Raw genomic sequence first — 20,326 nt, 5'->3', positions numbered from 1 at the left:
GAAAACACCAAACAGTATCTTCTCCACACACCAGATAATAACTACCATTCTTCTTTTGTTGGTTGACAGAGTTCAACATATTTGTTAATGATCTGGAAAAGGGGGTGAACAGTAAAGTGGCAGTGTTTGCAGATGATACACAGTTATTCAAGATAGTTAAGTCCAAAGCAGACTGCTTGTACTGTCACCCTTTTTAGCAGGCTACCAGGTCTGAGTGTGTGTGGTTTTTTGTTTTATCTTTTTGTGCTCTGCTCTCTTCTACGCCTTGAACTGATTTTTCCAATGTTGATGTTTCAGCTCTTCACATATTTGTATACTGTCATTGTGTCTCCCTGTGCTCATTACTTAGCCTAGCTACACATACTTAGTTCTCTTAATATTTCCTTGATAACAAAGAGTACAGTCGCATCACAGACATGTAGAGAGGAGATATTTCCACTTCCCCGGATTTGATGCCTCTGCACATACAACCCAAAGTCACCCTTTGTTTGTTTTTTGTTTTGTTTATCACGCAGTGAGCTTGGCTCTAATTTGCTATCTGCTGCCACAGCTGTTTTTTTCCATGCTACTTTCTTTCAGCACTGATTGTTCCTCCCAATTTAAATCATCCTAAGGTTAGCCTTCTTGTAGCACACTCTTCCCCAAAAAGCCCTTTGTATAGACATGAGCACTTCAGTTTTACTGTTACTTTTTGTGCATAATGTTTTAGAAGTGTCTCCTTTTTTACCCTCTCCCTCCACTCTCCCAATCTAGTTTCCCTTTCACATGTTGCTCTGATGTTCGTAGCAGCATAGGAAGCTAACCCACAATACTGGTTTGATTTTTGCATCTTCAGCAGTTTACGTGGTCATTTTGATTCTCACAGATCTTGTTCTTTGCCTCATTCATTAATTTTTCAGTTCAAGGTACACCTGTACTTGCTAAGTACTCAGCTGTTTTGTCAGGGAGGCAGGAGTGTTAGCATAAATAAATGTGAGCACTTGTGCCTACGTGGGCTGAACATAAAGCATGAAAAATAAATCTGGAGCTATGTGCTTTACTGGATAAGGACATTGAGATGTGTTTGCCTTCAGTAAAAGCAGTAGGCTCAAGATATATAAATGCTACCCTGCTCTTTACATTCATCCAGTGGCTAGAATAGCCGTAATATACAGGTGTATAAACCCCATATCAAAACAATACCTTAGGGAATAATTTGGTGTAATAAATATAGAATTTGTCTGTAGTCTGACTACAGCACATCCAGTTAAGTGAATCTAATCAAATTATATCATAGAAGACAGTAGCAAAGAATTGCATCCTACAGTTTTAAGGAATCTCTGTCATTTGCTTTTCTGTGACTTCTGTTAGAAAGATTCATTTCACACACTTTGCTTTCTGTAGCTGTTTATATATGTCAGTCTCCTTTAAGTGATTGTGCAGGCGCTTATAGTGAGATGTAACTGTGAACAAAACACATCTTGAAGAACAACAGTTATTGTATTACTCCAGGGGAATTCTGCACCACTACGCAATGCAGAATTTTGCAGAAATTAATGTTGGGCACACAGAATTTCCTTTTTTCCCCACAGAATGGGCTGCAGAGATGGTGACTACCACTAGGGGGCGCTGGACCAGGCAGAGCCAAGCTTGCAAATAGAAGACAAGGCTAGGTGGGAGGGGGAGGGAACTGAAGGGTTCCCAGCATGCTCTGAAGGAAGGAGGCAGTGCACACAAAACTCTGTGTAAGCCTGAGACTCAGAATCAAGCTGTTTCTCCCTCTGGATCCCTGCGCTGGGGAGGGGGAAGGGAAGGAGAGGGGTTGAGGGTGTCTGAACCGGGGGCCCTCCAGATGGGCTCTGGGGGACAGAAGGGGGCAGAAAGGCAGGAACTGTTTACCTTTCTGCTCCTGGGGAAAATTTTGTGTGTGTATCTGTATTGTTACAGACATACTTGCTGACAGATATTTTGAAATAAATTACCAAAATAATTGAAACTGGAGTTTCAATATAGTGTTATTTTGACAAATACAATTTTCAGAATTTTAAAATATTGTGCACGGAATGTTTAATTTTTTGGTGCAGAATTCCCCCAGGAGTATTTTACAGGTAAGTAACTATTTTTACTGATTGTACCAAAAGGAAAGTCAACTCATCCAAAATACTGAAGTAACGTGTACTACTCCCAACTGTTGCCAAAGCAGTGGGCTGTTTTGACCTAATGGCAGTTGAGAGAAGTCTCTTTATCTAAGATTAGAAAGGCTGGTATCACGCCAGCAAAAGAAAATACTGTAAGACTCTCCAACCTTTGAAGTTATCTATCTAGTTCTTGTGCAACAATACAAATGAATTTTTTTTTAATCCACCTGATGCCTGCACACACTGTTGTATCATGTGATATAGCCTGCTGACTCTCTCTTTGTTACTAGGCTGTCTTACTGATGGATGCTGAAAAGCGTATCCGATTGTTGCAGTTTGTTACTGGGACATCACGAGTGCCTATGAATGGATTTGCTGAACTTTATGGTGAGTTAAAAATTGAAGGTACTTAAGGTTGTTTAGCACTAAAATCTCTTTATTTTTGCTCTTTGAAATGGGTTGGACCAATTCTGAGTAGGATAATGGGCCAGTAAGAGAACCTATGCATGATAGGGTTATTACAAGATGGAAGTTTTCACTCCATTGACAATTGAATTTCTCCTTCCCAACCCAAAAAACCTATGGAGGCTTTATGACAGCAGCTGTGGAGGGCATGTTCTTACTCTCTGCAGGAATAAGCTTGATAGGGTAAAGGATGCGTATGTGTGGCTGCTGCTGTGCAGATTGGAAGCCCACCAGTACATCGCTTTTGCAGTGTTAACGTATACTTATTTCAAGGCATTATATAAATTGCACCTAAAATTAACTGTATGGAATAATGAGTAGATAGTATTTATAAATAAATGACCCGATACTTAGCATCTTTAACTTGTACGTTCACGTCAGTGAAGTTTACCAATTATACAAGCCGAGGATTTAGCCTATAATTTTGCAAACATTTAATTTTGAGTTATAGCATTTAAGTAGTCTATCTAAAATCCAATACTTAAACTATACTTGTGGAGTTTTTTACTCTTTTTGTCCAGGTTCAAATGGTCCTCAGCTGTTTACAATAGAGCAATGGGGAAGTCCTGAAAAATTGCCCAGAGCTCACACATGGTGAGTAATGAAAACATAAAATTTAGGAGTTTATGGATTGTTACACTGCCAAAAAAGGATGGATACTGGTGACCAAATTTGCCAGGAACATACTCTATCTTAGGATCATGTCTTTGTGCTATAGAGACAGTTTTCTATAAAATGGGATAATCTCCAACCTTGTGCATTCACTGCCACAGTTCTAAACATTCAAGGAGTTTAGAATTATCTGCTCTCAAACTGCAGCCGGCATGAAACCGACAAAATTCCAGGAACTAGCCAGCTCAATTTCAGTCTGTTATAATTGCTTCTCTTAGTTTCCAAAAGGGTCTTTGTTTAATCCTGTCCAGCACATTAAAAGCTGATTTATGTTAGAAAGCTAATAGGTGCAAACCCCTAATGTAGATGCACTTAAGCCACTTCAAATCTGACATACTTTTATTTCGGAAAAGAATTTGTTCTATATGACAGTGATCCAGTTGTCCCTTAAAGGTGGGAGACGTTTCTCTTGGGCTACAGCTGATATGTTTTAATGTATTTGTTGCACAGAAGGGATTCTACCTGAAAGCTTTTTCACCTTATTTCAAGCAATTGCTACTCCTGTACAGCAGCTGTTAATTTTCTATTAAATCTGAAGGAACCCATTAGTCTGCAAATTGCCTTAAGCACTTGGCAATTAAGCCCGTGTGCTAATGAGATGGAAGTGTCTTCTATAACAGTTTTAATCCCTTCTGCTAAAAGACTTTTTTTGTGTCTCAAATATAATTTACCTTTTAATCCTGCAAGGTACAGAGCAGTGCGACCTGATCCACCACATCACTTGTAGCACGTGACTAAGTGCTTTGCTGTATCGGGATCAGAGCACTTAACACCTTTGATAGTCAAGCCCCAAGTCCGACATTTTTGACATATCAGTATTATGCTGGGGGAATCTTCTGGCTGGATCTCTTTCCCTCTCACCATAAAAATACTTGTTTTAAATTAATATGAAAACACTTGTCGGTGTTTGCATCCTAAAGTTTGCTCTGTCGCTTGATAGAAATGGTGAGCTTTGAACAATACAGACTAGTGCATGGGGCTGTTTACAGTGAAAGGTAGATTGTACAGAGAAGGGGACAGTGCTTCTGAGTGGCACAAGGAAATGAACAAAAGTGCCTCACATTAGAAGTACATTACTATTTTGGCCCTTGTTTCATATATCTTACAGAATTACTACCCCTTCCTCTTTCTCCCTGAGAAACTAATGAATGGAAATAAATACGTGACATGGGAAAGCGGGACTGGCCATTGCACAAATAGAATCTACTTCAAAAATCTCTTGTTCCCCTCCTCCCTCTCTCCCTCAATCAGTCCTACTTTTGCAGGCAGCTTTTACTCTCATCACCACATACCTGGGTTCAGTTTCAGTGAATGACTTTTATTCTCTTCCTTGAAAAGTGGATAGAATGAGCTCTATGAAAATCTGTGAGCCAAACAAAGCACAACCACAGAAAAACACACTGTGCACAGGAGCAGCTGGTTCCAAAATGCTCCATCTGCCCCTGCCTTGTCAGACAATTCACTGAAAAGCAGAGCCCTCAGCCCAATTGACTTAATTTAAGTTAGCCAGACACATCCATAAAATTCAGATGACAGGCACTGAGAATCTGTGAAGCAAAAAAAAAACCCCAAAAGATTAATTATTGTGAATGCTTTCCATGTATGGAAGTCCTATAAAATAAATGGGGCTTCAATGCTTTGGTGTTCTATAGAAAATAAAACTTACAGCATTTAACAGTAATCACCTTTCTATAGGTTTTGAACCATCCTACAGAATTCTATAGCAGGAGGCTGAACTTACTTACAGAACAATTTCTGTTATCTATAAAATTATCAAGGATGTTTTCAAAGAGCCTTCTCTGTTTTTTGTTGCTGTTCCTGCTCCCCTAGAGGGAAAATGAGCATCTGACCTTTAAATTTAATGCATCTCTGCCATGTCTTTGGAACTGATACAACTCTGTCTCAAGTCTGGTTTCGTATAGAAAGAAACAATTAAAAATACATTATTTTTTCTCTTCCAAGTAGATTTGACAGTTTTTCAGTCTCATGTCTGAATGGGAAGAAAGGGCTGGTTATCTGTGGATACCAACTTCAGAGCAACCAGGGTTTTAAGCAAGGGCACAAGAGCTTAGGAGAAAAAGGAAATGATGTAGCTGGTTCCATTTAGACAATAAGATAACACCTCCCTGATGAGGCCTCCAAATTATTTGACCTCAGTATATTTTTTTTACTTTAAGTTGATTATCAATTGATACTTTTTCCCCCTTCAATTTCAGCTTTAATCGCCTTGACTTACCTCCTTACGAATCTTTTGAAGATTTACGAGAGAAGCTTCTTATGGCAGTTGAAAATGCTCAAGGATTTGAAGGAGTGGATTAAAACAGCTGCTTTTTTTTTTTTTTTTTCCCATCGAGCAAGTTCTGCTTGAACTGTTGAATTTGCCTAATGGACATTAACAAGTGACAATGGCAGAACAGTTGCACAATGTTGGTTCATGGAGCAAACTCTCTTCTATAATGCAGTTGCCTAAACTCAGAAATTTGAACTACAGCCTGTGGATAACACTTCTGATACTTCCACAGTAAATCACCAACTGGTTGGCGTGTACTCTAATTACATTTCAGCAGGACTTGTTCTATTTATGTGGTGCCTCTGTAGGCAAAGCCCTTAATAAATATTTTACATACTTTCTAATGACAATGAATGGAATTAATCACTTTACAGGTATAGTATTACAATTCATGTTTACTTTTTACATGATTTAGACATTTTCCGATTTTATTTCATCACAATTAAAAATGTCATCTACTTGGAAAAATGAGCATTTTTTCTTATCTTAATTTCATACCAGACTTCATGCCAGTGGCATTTTTACTTTCAGAATGCATTTTGAGCCTTGTCCTCCCAACCTGTTAGAAAAGCTGGAGTAAGAAAAGCTGTGAGAAATTTTCTGCAGATGGAATATATTAATGGCAAATCTAAAAGCTTTTCATTCAGCACGTTAATATTTTCTGTACCCAGAAGAAAAAGTACAGATTGGATGTTACATTTTTGTATAAATCAATAGAATAGTTACAAGCTGAGAGAGGATCATAACATAGCATGCCAAATCTCACGGTCAATAAAGAAATCACCTCATTATTCCTTGGTAATATTTATGTGTACTATAAAACATTTTGGGATAGGGTTGGCATTATCATTATAGGAAAAAATGCTTAACCCAGTCATTAACTTTGTACAGTGATTCTTTTACTATCCTTTCCTCTTTACTATTTGCAATGGAGGCATTTTGAATGAAACCTGGCTCTGCTTGATTTGGAACTGTGGAAACCAGATCTGTTTTGTCTCCTATTTGTATGCATTTGCTAATGATACCTAAATAACAAGATTGGGTTTTTTGTTTGTTTCCAACTGCACCAACTCTAAAGGCACTTTATGTAACACATGGAGGTCATATCTGTTTTTTATCATAAACATTAATGTGATTATATTCCTTCTCACTGCACATGTCTTTCGGGTGCAATATCTATCAATTGTGAATTTGGCTGCTACTGCTGTATAAAAACCAGATGTAGAGCTGGGCCTGCAGACGTTCTCACCAATTGTTTTTTGTGATTTTTTTTTTATTCAATCACAAAGATTTATTTAATATATACAGTTATCTAATCAATTTTGTTACCTATGACATGTTGCATGCTTAAACTATAATGCCTGAGTTGTATCTGTTGTGTGATAGATTAAAGGCAAAAGAGAAGACTTGCATTTGATCCACTGAAGTTAAATGGTTAACATAGCAGTAGGATAGGTTTGAGGGTATGCGTTCAGCAATTTGATTATGTTCAGCTTTGTGAGGTTTTTGTCCATCTACGTAACACACTTTGTTGTTTTTTCTAAGAACCCGACTAACACTTATTCACAAGCAAGATGACAGAGTGCAAGAATATCTGAAACAATTTCACCCCTTATTGCCAAGAACTGAGCTTTTTTTAAATTTATTTTTATTATTATTATTTTTTTGGCACATGCAATCCGCTGCCAGCAACACATTCAGCAGCAGTTGCAAGCAGAGAGTGTAGCAAGTATTAACTCTAGCAATGAGAGCTAATTTAGCAAAACTCATCAAAGCTAATAACATTCAGCAAATGCTAATTTGTCAACCTTTGACTGGCTTGGGATGCAGCCTCTGTTTGCTCACAAAAGTTTGAAGAATCAATACGTGCATGAAGAAGTTTTGAACCTTCTAATTTGAATGTAGATTAAGGTTAATTCCCTTTCCATATTAATTTTATTTTAAGACATTCCTTTTTTCCCATCTGGTGAGCTGAAAACCTGGACATGAGAATGAAGTGGGCTGGATCTGAATAGATGTAAAATACTATTTTGATAGCCTCTTACGCTTTTAGAGAGTGGGATCTGATCTTTCTAATGTATATCTACATGCCAAACTTCTGTAGCTAGGACATGGAATTGCCTTTAAAAATTTGTTGTACTCTATGGACAGTTGGTTTTTTTTTGTTTTTTTTTAAACAATGTCTTAATTGGAAGAGTTTTTGTATGTATGACAACATTTTGCTTCAGTGCCATGTAACAGAACCTTATTCCAAGGACTCCTATGAGTTTTTGCTATAGACTTGAAATATCAACTAACGCTTGTGTAATAAGGCATAGTGTCGTCTAGCAGTTAGGCTAGGGGAACTGGGAGTCAGGAGACTTGGGTTAAATTCCCAACTCTGCCATCACTCTCACTGTGACTCCTTGCTTGAGTCATTTAAATTCTGTGCCTGTTTCCCCATTTGCAAAATGGGCTTCAGATCTGTGTGCAAAGACAAAAGGCTCTGTATAACTGCAAACGATGAAATAACGGAGCATAACTTTCTAAGATCAGAAGATTTAGAAAATTAGGCTAACGTCTTTTCAGATCCACTTACACATAAACTAAGAATAGAAACTCCAAAAGACTTGAGTATACATTACGGTATTGAGGTAAATTCCTGTTAAGGAGAAAATTTGTATTTTTAATCACTGAAAGTACTCAGTGTTGGAAAATAAGTACAAGAAATGTTTCTCAAAAAATATCCCCCAGCCCCTTAGAGTCCAGAGAACTTAAACCTGACTGTAGAAGTGAGTCTGTCCCTTTTCATCAGGGTCTCTAAGAGATCCAGAGCTGGTATTCCAGCAAGTAATCCAGGCTATTACCAAGGTAAATTTATAATGTGCAAAGTGAATTGTTCAGTCTAACCCCTTTATTGCACAAAGTCTTATGAGTTGCATACTAGAAGTTCTTTTTCGTTTGCTAACAGGCAGTTCCTGAGCAGCACAATCCTTGACCTTGTCTACACTTGGATTTTAGCCACCAGTGAAGTTGTATTGATGTAGCTGCACTGGTGCAAACCTCTAGTGTAAATGCACTGCACCAGTGCAAAGCAGATTTTGCACTAAGGTAGATTACCTTAGTGGCTAAAAACCCTACTGTAGAAATGCCCCCTGTGTCAGTCATTATCACCTGTGGAATCTGTTCTTTAAACCCAAGGAATTGTCTTCAGTTTTGCGAATGACTTGTGTGAGGTCCAGGGACGTAGCATGTGCTTCAGCGAAACAGCACCTATAAGGGAGTTTGATTCTATTCTACAGATTACTTTGTAACTAAGAACTGTATATGTTGAAGCTGTTTTTGCATTGACTATTAGGATATAAAGTAGATTTCTTGGAGTTTCTCTTCTAATGCACTGAACCTCTTAGAAGTTCTTCTGGAATTCCTGACACAGTTTTTGAAGGACTCTTTCTAGGGAAAGGTGGCTAAATGTCTCATTTATTAAACCTTAATTAATGAGGACATTACTCCATTTGGACTTGTGCTCTAACTTGGTGCCTTTCTTTAAAATTCAAATACTGTATTCACATTTATTCACCTTGACTATGTACGGATAGTTCACCCTCTTAATCATAAAACAGATACTTTTGTAAAATTTGTATTTTTAAAAAGATTCTATCTGGCCAAATTATTGTAATTTCTTGCTCACATCAAGTCTTTCATATCTCTGGCTTTCTTGTAACACAGGTCAGTTATGTATCATAATTCCAGCATTTATTCCTAATTGATGGAAACTCATTATGATTGGACCTAATTTCTTCCTGAAAATTTATCTTCCTTTTGTCTTGCCACTGAAGATAACAACATAAAAAAATAAAGAGGTGAATTTGTTATTTCACTCTATTTTATTTTTAAATCTCTCATCCTAGAGAAGACATCCCTATCTCTGAATTTCTTGTGCAGGGAGGGCAAGCTGCATGCTCGCTTGTAATATTTTCTAACAAACCAGCAGAGGATGCTGCTCTACAGACTAACCAAGTATCTCATTCCCTCCACCCCCAATCTCCACTACCCCAAAAGACATCCGCTACCTCTGTTACGTGATTAGCCTTTACTGACTGGTGATCGAGACTGCAGAGTTCGGTATCATACTTGCAAATCTCACTTCTGAGATATTGAATCTGTTCATATACTTTGCATGAAACCCTGGCCTTGATGAAGTCAATAGCAAAACTGCTACTGACTTCAGTGGGGCCTGGATTTTACCCTTTGTGTTCTGGAATTTATAACCGGGAGGAATAAGTGACACATTTGGACCACTTTTTTTCAAATATATATAAATAAGTACAGTATACCCAACTATATACAAAATCAAATTTTTAATAGGTAAGATGAAAAAGAAAAAATCCTTATTACCAGAGTGGATATTTTTACAAGCATGAGGGTGTTTTTAATAGCAAAAGTCTTTTCTTTTGCTTGTATGGAATTTTGGAAAAAAACTCTCTTCCGACATCTGTTAGATGTTGCACTAAAAAGCGATACTTGTTTGAAACGCATGGGAAAATTGTTTTGCTAAAACTGGAATCTAACCCATATTAATGTTACATATCCCTCAGGTCTGTCATACTGCACACATAACATTACATTCATATCACATGGCCACCCCCACAAACCATATTTATCACATGCCTCTATACTTCTAAGCCATCTGGATTTTCTTATGTTGCTCTTTCATTTAGAATGTCATGTTTTCCTCTTTCAGTTAAGGTCAATGAAGCTTTTGTTCTTTTTTACCACTATATATACCTATACACAGTGTGTACCCACATACAGCAGTACATATATGTAATACATTTTTATACTACTTTAATCAATTCTGTGTTCAGGATTGGCTTCTAAAGAGGCTTATGAGCAGTTTGTCTCCAATGCAGCTTTAGCAAAGCCATGCCGTAGTGAATACGTTATGATTCTCAGAACCCAAATAAAACCACTAGAAGGTGATTTTGCTATGCTCTGTGTTTGTGAACTTATGACCTTTATTCAAATTTAAACCTGAAATGACTACTTCCAAAGGTGAAAAATAGTTTCAAACATTCCAGATGAAATTCACTATCTTTCGTAACTTTTTATTGTAAAACGCCTCAGAATATGAGGCTATTTAAAATTATACTAAACTACATTAAAATTGATTTAAAAAAATTCTGAAAACTACTACTTATAAATAATGCTCATTTTCACAATCAAAATAGCTTTAAAGTATGGTTGGATTTGATACACAGTGGAAAATGTTTTTTGTTTTTGTTTAAGGACAAAATCACTTTTTCCATTTATTTTCTTAAGAGAAGTGAAGGAGATTGTAGTTTGTTTTCCTGACGGCAAAAGATCAATGTGACAAAATGAAGCTGTTGTAATGAAATGATGCAACTTGTTAAATATTTAATAAAGAATTATGGAAGCTGGAACATTTTATACTTCAAATACATGGTCTGTCTAATTGAAAGTTTGTTGTATTGTGTTAAAAGGGGTGTAACTTCCAGCAAAGTTCGAGGGCAGGGGGGAGGATGCAGGGAAGTAAACAATGGTAATCAAAGCACCTATGTACCATTTATCTGAAGCATTACTACCATCCAGGTACTTCACCTCTTTTCTTTATAATTACTATCTGACAGTTGTTGACTTGCACAATTAATGCATGGTTAGTATGCACACAATATAGTTTTACACATTCTTTTGAAGGAATGCCATGGTATTAAATACAGAACCTCCTTCCCCCCACACACATCTCCCTACCCCTAACTCATGCACCAGCGCTAAGCTGTTTTTAATACCAAAAAGTAACTTTTGTTACAATTATTTCAGCAGATGCAAGATGCAGACGATTCAAAATGAGCCCTTTTGTTTTTATATTACTCCACTTTCAGTAGTTACTTCCAAGCTTTATTTTGTGATTCAACATACCTACAGCAAGTATATATTTTTAAATCTGTGAACAATCTTTACAAATCTTCCCACTGTAACTATTCAAACGTAGGTTTTGAACAAGAACAGAAAAATGTGAACATTAAATGCAATTAAGTGTGCTGCTTTTATCTCATACATATACTACCAAGTTCCTAAACATCTATCAAAGGAAACTTACTATATGCACTTTAAAGAGAGCGTGCTAACTTATCTTAGAACATGGATTAAAAAGAGAGAGGTCTTAATTTAAACAACCAAGCCTATATTAGAGCTATATAGCTCATCCTCTTTTGTACCATGTATTTCAGTGCCACAATTCAAACTTGAAATACAGCAGTACTAAGTAACTAAATTCTTGGCCACTAACCATAACATAGACGATGTGTATTACAGTCGCCAAACAGGAAAGGCAGGAAGCTTGGGCAGGGATGTTCTTCTGCGTTTGTACAGCACCTAGCACAATGACATAAGGGCTCCTAGGTACTGCAGTAAATACAAAGAAACACTATCAGAGAAATCAGACCTCTGGGTTCAAGCAAGTCACACTTCTGACTCAGCAGACGACTTTGGAAATATTGTACCTTCCTCCACAACTGTCAGACTCTCTGTCCCCAGTATTGATGAGCAAGGTAGGAGGCCTAACAACCAGAAAGGGAGATGGATACGTGCTCATTAGGAAGTTAGTCTTTAAAACTAAGAATAATGTGGGGTTTGGGCTCCCTTAAACCGTCCTATTGCTGCCTTGAACTTTACTTCAGATAGGTGCAGAGGCCGCTCAAGAAAATCTGCCAGCCAAGGCAAAACTTCAGTGTACCAGTCCCTCTCATCACCTAGAACAGAGGTTCTCAACTAGGGGGTGCATTGGGCTTTCTAGGGGAGTATGGCAAGCCTTCTGATGGTTCAGTGGTTATAGGAAAGGGGGGGGGTAAGGTCCAAGTGCCAGGTCTAGCATCATGAAGGTATGGCCTGGCCACCCTGCCACCCCAGGCAGAATCAGCCATCCTAGGTAGCTGCCTTTTTAGCTTATAGCAAGAGTGGCCCCTGGGCAGACCCTGTCAGCTGAGTCTGGAGCATGTATTTGACTTACACCAACATTGCAATTAGGTGCCCTGTGGCCGCCTATCATATCTTCCAATTAACCACAGCTGAGGGATTGCACAGATGGTGCGATTCCATTGTCAGCTCAGGCTAATGCTGGTTTGGGTATCATTGTCCAGGGGCTGGAGAAGAGTCTTGGGAAAAGGACAAAGGGCATTGACCCAGCATCTTCCAGAAACACTGCAAGTCACCCGCAACAAATACCTGATGGCTAGCAGTGACTGGAAACCTTTGCCATTAAGTTCCTATGGGGTGTATCATTGAACATACCAAGTGATCATTTAAAGATACTGAACACCATTTAAGGACTTAAACTGTCAGGATTCTGAATAGATATTTTCCTTGATGATATGCTTGAACATACCAGAATTCTGATCAGGTCTCATTTCACCAGGAAAACTGCTACTTCATCCTTCTCCAACCCTCAGTGACAACCCTTCGCTCTCCAGCCATGGAGGCTTCCCCGTTCCAGAAAGCCAAAGGTTACGCCAGAGACAGCTTTTGTTGACAGACTCGCATTGTTTGTTTTTGAAGCACTTTGTTTTCGGCTTAATCACTTCCCAACAATTCTTCTGCTTCATTAGGCTTGGAACATATTCAAGCTGCTCACTGGTGCCTCTGCCTCCAGCTCCCTCATTCCTGCCTCCGCAGCAGCAATTCGTTTACCTCTCAACATTCTTTTCCTGTGCTTGCCCGTTTGCTCCCTTGATGAGTTCCCCCTTGCCCATAACTCATCTCCTGTTCATTCTTCGGAACCATAGCTCTTTCTGAGACCACCTGCTGCCAGGGCATCCAGATGACATTTTTCAAAGCTGATCCTACCAGCCACAACTGAGCCCTTCATTTGGCTGGAACTGGCACTGTCTGCAGTTGTCTGCTTGCTCCTTTTAAAAAGCAAATATCTTGGTAATACAGAGTAACACACTGTATGTAGTACTCCAGCACATGATTAACATGGGCTTTTTACCAAATAAAGAAAAACTAAATGGCCTTGAAATTCTGCACTTTTCTTCCAATGATGCCTATTTATTTTGTTAATGCTTTGACGATTATATTTAGTATATGCTGTTTCCGAAAAATAGTACAGCAATTTCTTTACTATTTCAATTATGAAGTGAAAAGCAAACCGCAATTTGGCGACTTCCCTATGTGGACACTGTTGGTTCATCATCCTTTGGTAGTAGCAGATGCTGTACCAGTAAAGTGCATCCTACAAGGAAGATCTGCTACCATGTCAACAATATCTTACATGTTTCAGAGTAGCAGCCGTGTTAGTCTGTATCCGCAAAAAGAACAGGAGTACTTGTGGCACCTTAGAGACTAACAAATTATTTCAGCATAAGTTTCCGTAGGCTACAGCTCACTTCTTCGGATGCATAGAATGGAACATACAGACGGAAGATATTTATGCATACAGAGAACATGAAAAGGTGGAAGTATGCATACCAACTGGAAGAGTCCAATCAATATAGATGAGCTATCATCAGCAGGAGAAAAAAAACCTTTCAAGTGATCATTGAGATGACCCATGGAAGGTGTGAGGAGAACTTAACATAGGGAAATAGATTCAATTAGTGTAATGACCCAACCAGTCCCAGTCTCTGTTTAAACCTAAGTTTATTGTATCTAATTTGCATATTAATTCGAGTTCAGCAGTCTCTCTTTGGAGTCTGTTTCTGAAGTTTTTTGGTTGCAAAATTGCCACCTTCAAGTCTGTCACTGAGTGGTTAGAGAGGTTGAAGTGTTCTCTCACTGGTTTTTGAATGTTATGATTCCTGATGTCAGATTTGTGTCCATTTATTCTTTTGCGTAGAGACTGTCCGGTTTGGCCAATATACATGGGAGAGGGGCATTGCTGGCACATGATGGCATATATCACTTTAGTAGATGTGCAGATGAACGAGCCCCTGATGACGTGGCTGATGTGATTAGGTCTTACATGTTACTCTTCATTCTGATGGATGCCAACGTACCTGACAAATTATGCCCATGACTCATTGCAGTCACCTTCAAGGAGCAATGTAGTAGCTATTTAACAATGAGATTCTTCCTGTTTCTAGTCGCCGCCCCCTCCTCTCTTAGTGGCAGGACCAGTAGCAGCAATTCTTCAACCCTGGGGACACCTCCACCTCTGACAGTAAGTCATGGGGCTTGAGAGTTTAAAATGGTAAATCATGAAATCTCTATCTAGGTTCTTGCATTAGACAGCTGAGTGCCTCCATTTGCAAGGTCTCATCTGAAAGGTCCTCAAAGGAAATAAAACTGCACTGAAAAACAACTCTCACCCTAGGAAAGTGAGGAAAGGCTGAATTGAGGCAACAGCTTTGTAATGGCTGGAAATGGAATTCTGCCCCGTACAACCATCTGCAAGCTCTCCCCACCTTTTTCCCCATCCTTATTAACTACTTCTTCTGTTACCTTAATCTGGAAAAAACTTTAACCTCCTAGGGGAATAGAAGGGTTCACGTGACGTTCTGTCATCAAGTATAAAATGCTGAACAAATTGAAAATGGCATCAGAGATGGAAATAAGCCTCTATTTAGAACTGATAAGCCTGTAATAGAATGTTAAACGTGATCAGTAATAAAAATGTCATTCTCTTTATTTTTATTGAACATCAGAGGGATGGGGACGGCCTTTCCCTTGTATCTGAGGTTCAGAATGGAAATCGTCCTAGGGACTGTAATGTGTAGACCTCTCTACAGACCTTGCCGATTTCAGTCCTTAGGCATCTAAGTACCTTAGTGGAGCTGGGCCTAAGTCCCATTTTTTGGCACCAGTGCCACCCACAAAACTCCCACTCAGCTGCTGTTTATCATAAACTTACTCAGCACTTATTTTTGCAGTAAAATTTCCTTTGGCACCTAAGTCTCTACCTCTAGGCATGCAAGCTACTGCCTTGCTTCTCAGTGCCCTGAGATCTACTCCCAAGTGCAATCCACCAACCAGAGGGAAAGAGGCAGTGGAGTGCCTATTTCACCTGTGGGGCCCAATCCGGTAGGCATGCTCCAAGGCCACCTCCTGGATCTGGTCCCACTCAAAATCTGGCTGGAGGAGGCACCTACACAAAATGGTCACTGGGCCAGAGTGAAAGTGAATGTATCTTGGTAGTTAGGGCACCCCCAGGCCAGTCCTCCTGCTCCAATGACTAATTATTTACTCACAGCAGAACAGTTTCAACAGGAGAGACTGAGGGAGCCCCACCTATTCCATTGCTCAGGTGTCAGAGCACAGTCTTGGGAGCTAAGAGAGCCCCTGCTCACGTCCTCTCTCCCCTCAGACTGAAGGGGAAATTGAACCTAGATTTCCCACATCCCAGGTGAGTGAGTGTTCTAACCACTGGGCTAAAAAGGGGGGTCGGCACCACCTCATACTCCTGTCATTTTGAAGGAGGATTAACTTAACTCATTCTCAAAAGAAATGATTTAGGCACCTAAGCCACATGACTCCAGGAGAAGAGTTCCCGGCTGTGGATCACAACAGAGAGAGGCACCTATCTCCATGAAAGGGGAGGAGCTTAGGATACACCCCTCTAGCTGGCATGTCCCAGGGCTTAGCGTAGGTGGCTCCACCTAGCATACTGGCTTTTGTGGGATCATGTTTTTAGATGCCTATCTCTTCCCATTCAGCCCTAACTCAGGCCTTGTGGAGCCTGAAAATTGTTCTGTAATCTTCTAGAGGCCTAAAAGTTCAATGTTGTGATACTCAGCATTGCAACACCTAAGTCCCTGTGTGGATCTAGACTCTGACATCCAATAAAACTAACCATCCCTAAGTTTTACTGCTTCACCTCCACAGTTACTTAAAACACTGTAAAGCTAACAGTCAACGAAACAAAGATATACACCTATCAGAAGACCTTGTGAATAAAGCACAGAAGTAGGAGTCAAGAGGGCTGGGTTGTATTCCTGGCTCTGCTAAAGTTTACTAACTAACTTGGGCAAGTCACTTAAGCTGTCAACCTCCATGTTCCTCGCCTGTAAAATGGAAGTAGGAATACCTTGCTGACTTTTAGAAGTGTTAAGGCTCAGTTCAGCAATGATCTTATTGCACCTTTGAGATCCTTGGATGGAAGGTGCTAAACCAAAGTACTAGGATGAAGAAGTCATCTGCAGGTACCAATGCTTGTTTTCCGATAGCTGGGTAGTGGTGATATTTGTCCCTAACATGTCAGCTTAACAGGTTCTCCCCGGTGTCGCAGCTGGGTCCTGGGTGGATAGACCTAGTCATCTGAGTCACAGTCCAGAGTCATGAGACAGGGAGGTAAGAAACAGGAGACAAGCTGGAGATCAGACCCATGAGTGAGCTGCCAGGAGCCATGCTGAGTCAGGAGGCCAGGAAATCAAGCCAGGGTGCACAGGAAGCACAAGGCATACAGTCCAGAACAGGGTGATGCCCCATTGTTCAGAGAGCTTCCTGTTCCTGCTGATGGCTTAAGTAGGGCTTGCTGGCCAATCAGCTGCTCTGGTACTCTGCCAATAAGATCTCTGGGGCAGAGCCTCACACTGCAGCTGGGTCCCAGGTAAGAAATTGTCAGCAGACTGCCAGGTGGAAGGTTGGCATGTGGCCACTCCCATGAATCTTTTGGCGCCAGGTCTGAGACCTGTGGGTCAGGACACCTTGAGCAGGAGGAAAGTTGTTGAGGACTTAACAGTTAACGCTACATTTTTAAAGGTATTTAGGCACCTACCTTCCATGAAATCAATGGGAGTTAGGCACCCAGGTGCTTTTGAAGATCTCATTAGGCACCTATCTGCATCTTTAAGCACTTAAATACCTTTAAAAATCTGGCCCTTATTCTCTCCTACAGGCTGAGCCCCTATTACCTCAGCAATCCCTCCTATTTTGAATTAATTAATTCCAATTACAAGGCCATCTGATCCTAATACTCTGCATTAGTCTAAGAGTGAAGTTGCTGTAAGCCAATGCCATTTACATTCTTGAGCAATGCCGTCATGAGAATGGCACCCCAGGGTGTGCTATGGCAACTTGACAGGTAGAGCTACTGCTCCAAATGGTTCCCAGGCTGCATGGAAGGAGCTCAAATGAAGACACACAATCCTTTGATAATTAGTCATTGATTAGTTTCCCCAGTCTTGGTCAGCAGGAGCCTTGTTGTTCTAACTCAATTTATTGTTGTTCAGATGCCTCGGCTGTTTTTACCCAATTTATCACTTCTTCAGATTGCCAGGGGAGTCTCTCTAGCCCAGGTTTCTGGACTGGGTTTGAATCACCTGCCCAATGTTGTATTCATGGATCTTCTGTTTTGCACTAACTTGATATTTATAGTTGCAGAGAAGATTTGGGGCTGAAATTATGATATGGCCTTAAATTAAACAGTGCTAATAAATGCTGTGATAGAGGATACTGCTTTGAACAGCTACTGTGTGATTTAAGAACTCGTGAAAACCTTTCAAGAGGTCAGAACTTGTTTGCCACAATTTGTTTCATGGAACGGTGACATTACAGACATCTAATTTGTTTCTCTGCTGTTTCAACTTAACCTCAACTCCTTGCTGCTCCTCCCACAAAGAAAATGAAACAGGTTTTATACTGTGCAGTGTTGAAAGTGAGACAAGGTGGGTCAGATAATACATTTTAGATATTAAAGATAGATGTGCAGCCAGCACTATACGCTTATTTGGATTGTCAGGCAGTATTTTGGTTCAAGGACTTGAGATAATACTTAGTGACTTAGTGTACAATAATCCAAAGCCTTTTCTTGGGCTGTTATTTGAGTTCTGCTGCGTCACTATCTTCTGTATGTCCCTGGGTCACAGCCATTGGTAGGGAATTAAGCAGACTCTTTCTTCAGAGCTAGCTCCTTCACCTCTATTCTAGAAATACTGAACTAAAATCAAAGAGTGAAATACGAGTGCAAGACCTTTAAAGCTGTTTGCCTAAAGTTTGGCAGCTAAAAATCCAGTTAGTCACCTAAATAAGTGGCTTGATTTTTCAAATGTACTAAGCGTCCAGCTGTGCTAAACGAGATCGGAGGGAGCTGCTGGGCGCTAACTATTTTCGAAAATCAAGGCCAGCTCTACACTAGGAAATTAGGTCAGTATAACGACCAGGGCCGGCTCCAGGCACCAGCTCAGCAAGCAGGTGCTTGAGGCGGCCAGGGGGAAGGGGCGGCATGCCCGGATCTTTGGCGGCATGTCCCTTGGTCCCTCTCAGAGGGAAGGACCTGCCGCCGAAGAAGAAAGCGGCACGGTGGAGCAGGTCTGAGATCGCGGCTTTTTTTTTTTCCCCTTTGCTTGGGGTGGCAAAAACCCTGGAACCGGCCCTGCCGAGCTGCCAGGGAGCTGCCACCACCCCCTCCTGCCCCCGGACCCAGCCCGCCGCGCACCTCCCCGCCTCAGCGCCGCGCTGCTTGCCCCGGGCCCCCACAGTGCCAGGGGCAGAGAGAGGCAGAGCCCGGCTCCGAGAGGGGCAGCAGGGGATACTGCCCCGCCAGGGGACCCCCAAGGCTAGGCACCTGGGGGCAGTGTCTGTCCTCTCGACTCTGCCTGCACAGGGCTGGGGAAGCAGCTGTCAGCGCCTGCCCCTCTCAGCCCTTGCGCCCTCCCATCCCACTCACAGCCTCTTCACTTGTACCTCCCCTCATCGCTCCTTCACCACATCCCTTCCCCTTGTACTCTCCCTTCACCCGCACCTCTCCCCTTATACCCTCCCCCAGCCCTCTCCTCCTGCACCTCCTCCTTCCCCTGCACCTCTTCTCCCACAACCCTCCTGATACTCCCTCTCCTCCTCCGTGAGTACATCACACCCTGCTTCTCTGCCATTGTAGAGCCCCCAAGCACACCCACACCCATTCCTCTGCCTGAACCCTCTTTACTAGATCCCCATCCCTTTCCGGGTGCAAGGTTTGAGAGTTAGTCCCTACGCTTTCCATGTGCATTTGAGCACTAAAGATGGGGTTGAGGGAGAAGGGGGGGGCGAGATTTATACTAAAATGAAATAAAAATAGGATAAACGGTTTGATCCCCACTATAAGTGTAAACGGGGATTGCTGTGGTGAATGAGGTGGTCAAGTTGGGAGAGGGGAGCCCAGGGCTGGGGCGGCAGGGGGTGCAGGCAGGGGAGGGCACTGGTGGGGAGGGAGCTGCCCGTTTGCTCTCCAGTTACTTGTGCAGTAATATGCAGACTAGTAAAGCTGCTAAGCGTAAAACTAGAACAGGCCTTAGTATTTCAGAGTGGGCCCATGGAACCTCCAACTGTAAACTACTCTTCTCCACTGGGATCACATTATAATAGGCAGGGCAGCGCTAGAGGGAGGTTTAGCAAGCTAATCCAACAGCACATTGAACTGTCTTGCTTTGGGTTCAAAGTTTGTATAGCGATGCAGGAGAAGGGCCAGCCACTTATGCTGGGGTCACGCCTTAAGTGGGGCTGTCTGGTTTCACTATGGCTCTCTCCTTCAATGTCATGCTCGGATTTTCTATTTCCAAAATAAACCCATCACAACAGAAAGAGAGTCACAACTAGTAATATTACTTGCCATTTTCTTGGTCCAAATGAGTTTGGAGTTGAGTATCTATTCTCTGATCTTATCTCATCTTGTCTTCAAATCAGTCCTAGACAATTTATTACAGTTCATTTTGGTTTGTTAGATGTGAGTCCTCTTGAACATCAGGCAGCTATTCATTCCTTTAATAACAGGCAAAACAGCACTGAGAATAGTTACGCAGCCTATACCATTTTTTGTGCCGTCTGGAGTCTAACTAGTAATGGCATTCTTATATGCCCAAAGTCCTAATGC

The 20,326-nt window shown here is 41.0% G+C and overlaps 1 protein-coding gene across 11 annotated transcripts in view; it reads left to right on the top strand.

Annotated features, from left to right (window-relative positions):
• NEDD4L (NEDD4 like E3 ubiquitin protein ligase) overlaps nucleotides 1-10,960 on the top strand; it is a 362,300-nt gene extending 351,340 nt beyond the window's left edge. For all 11 annotated transcript variants that reach the window (XM_030565980.1, XM_030565979.1, XM_030565982.1 and 8 more), the window contains 3 exons: nucleotides 2,408-2,504; nucleotides 3,104-3,176; nucleotides 5,471-10,960. In XM_030565980.1, coding sequence (XP_030421840.1) covers nucleotides 2,408-2,504; nucleotides 3,104-3,176; nucleotides 5,471-5,573 — 273 coding nt within the window. In that variant the 3' untranslated portion in view covers nucleotides 5,574-10,960. The remainder of the gene's footprint in view (nucleotides 1-2,407; nucleotides 2,505-3,103; nucleotides 3,177-5,470) is intronic.
• Nucleotides 10,961-20,326: the final 9,366 nt, after the last annotated feature.

Source organism: Gopherus evgoodei, chromosome 6, assembly GCF_007399415.2.
Source record: "Gopherus evgoodei ecotype Sinaloan lineage chromosome 6, rGopEvg1_v1.p, whole genome shotgun sequence".
Lineage (NCBI taxonomy): Eukaryota > Metazoa > Chordata > Testudines > Testudinidae > Gopherus > Gopherus evgoodei.
Note: the sequence above shows the minus strand (reverse complement) of the source record. Positions and strands in the feature narration are given on the sequence as shown.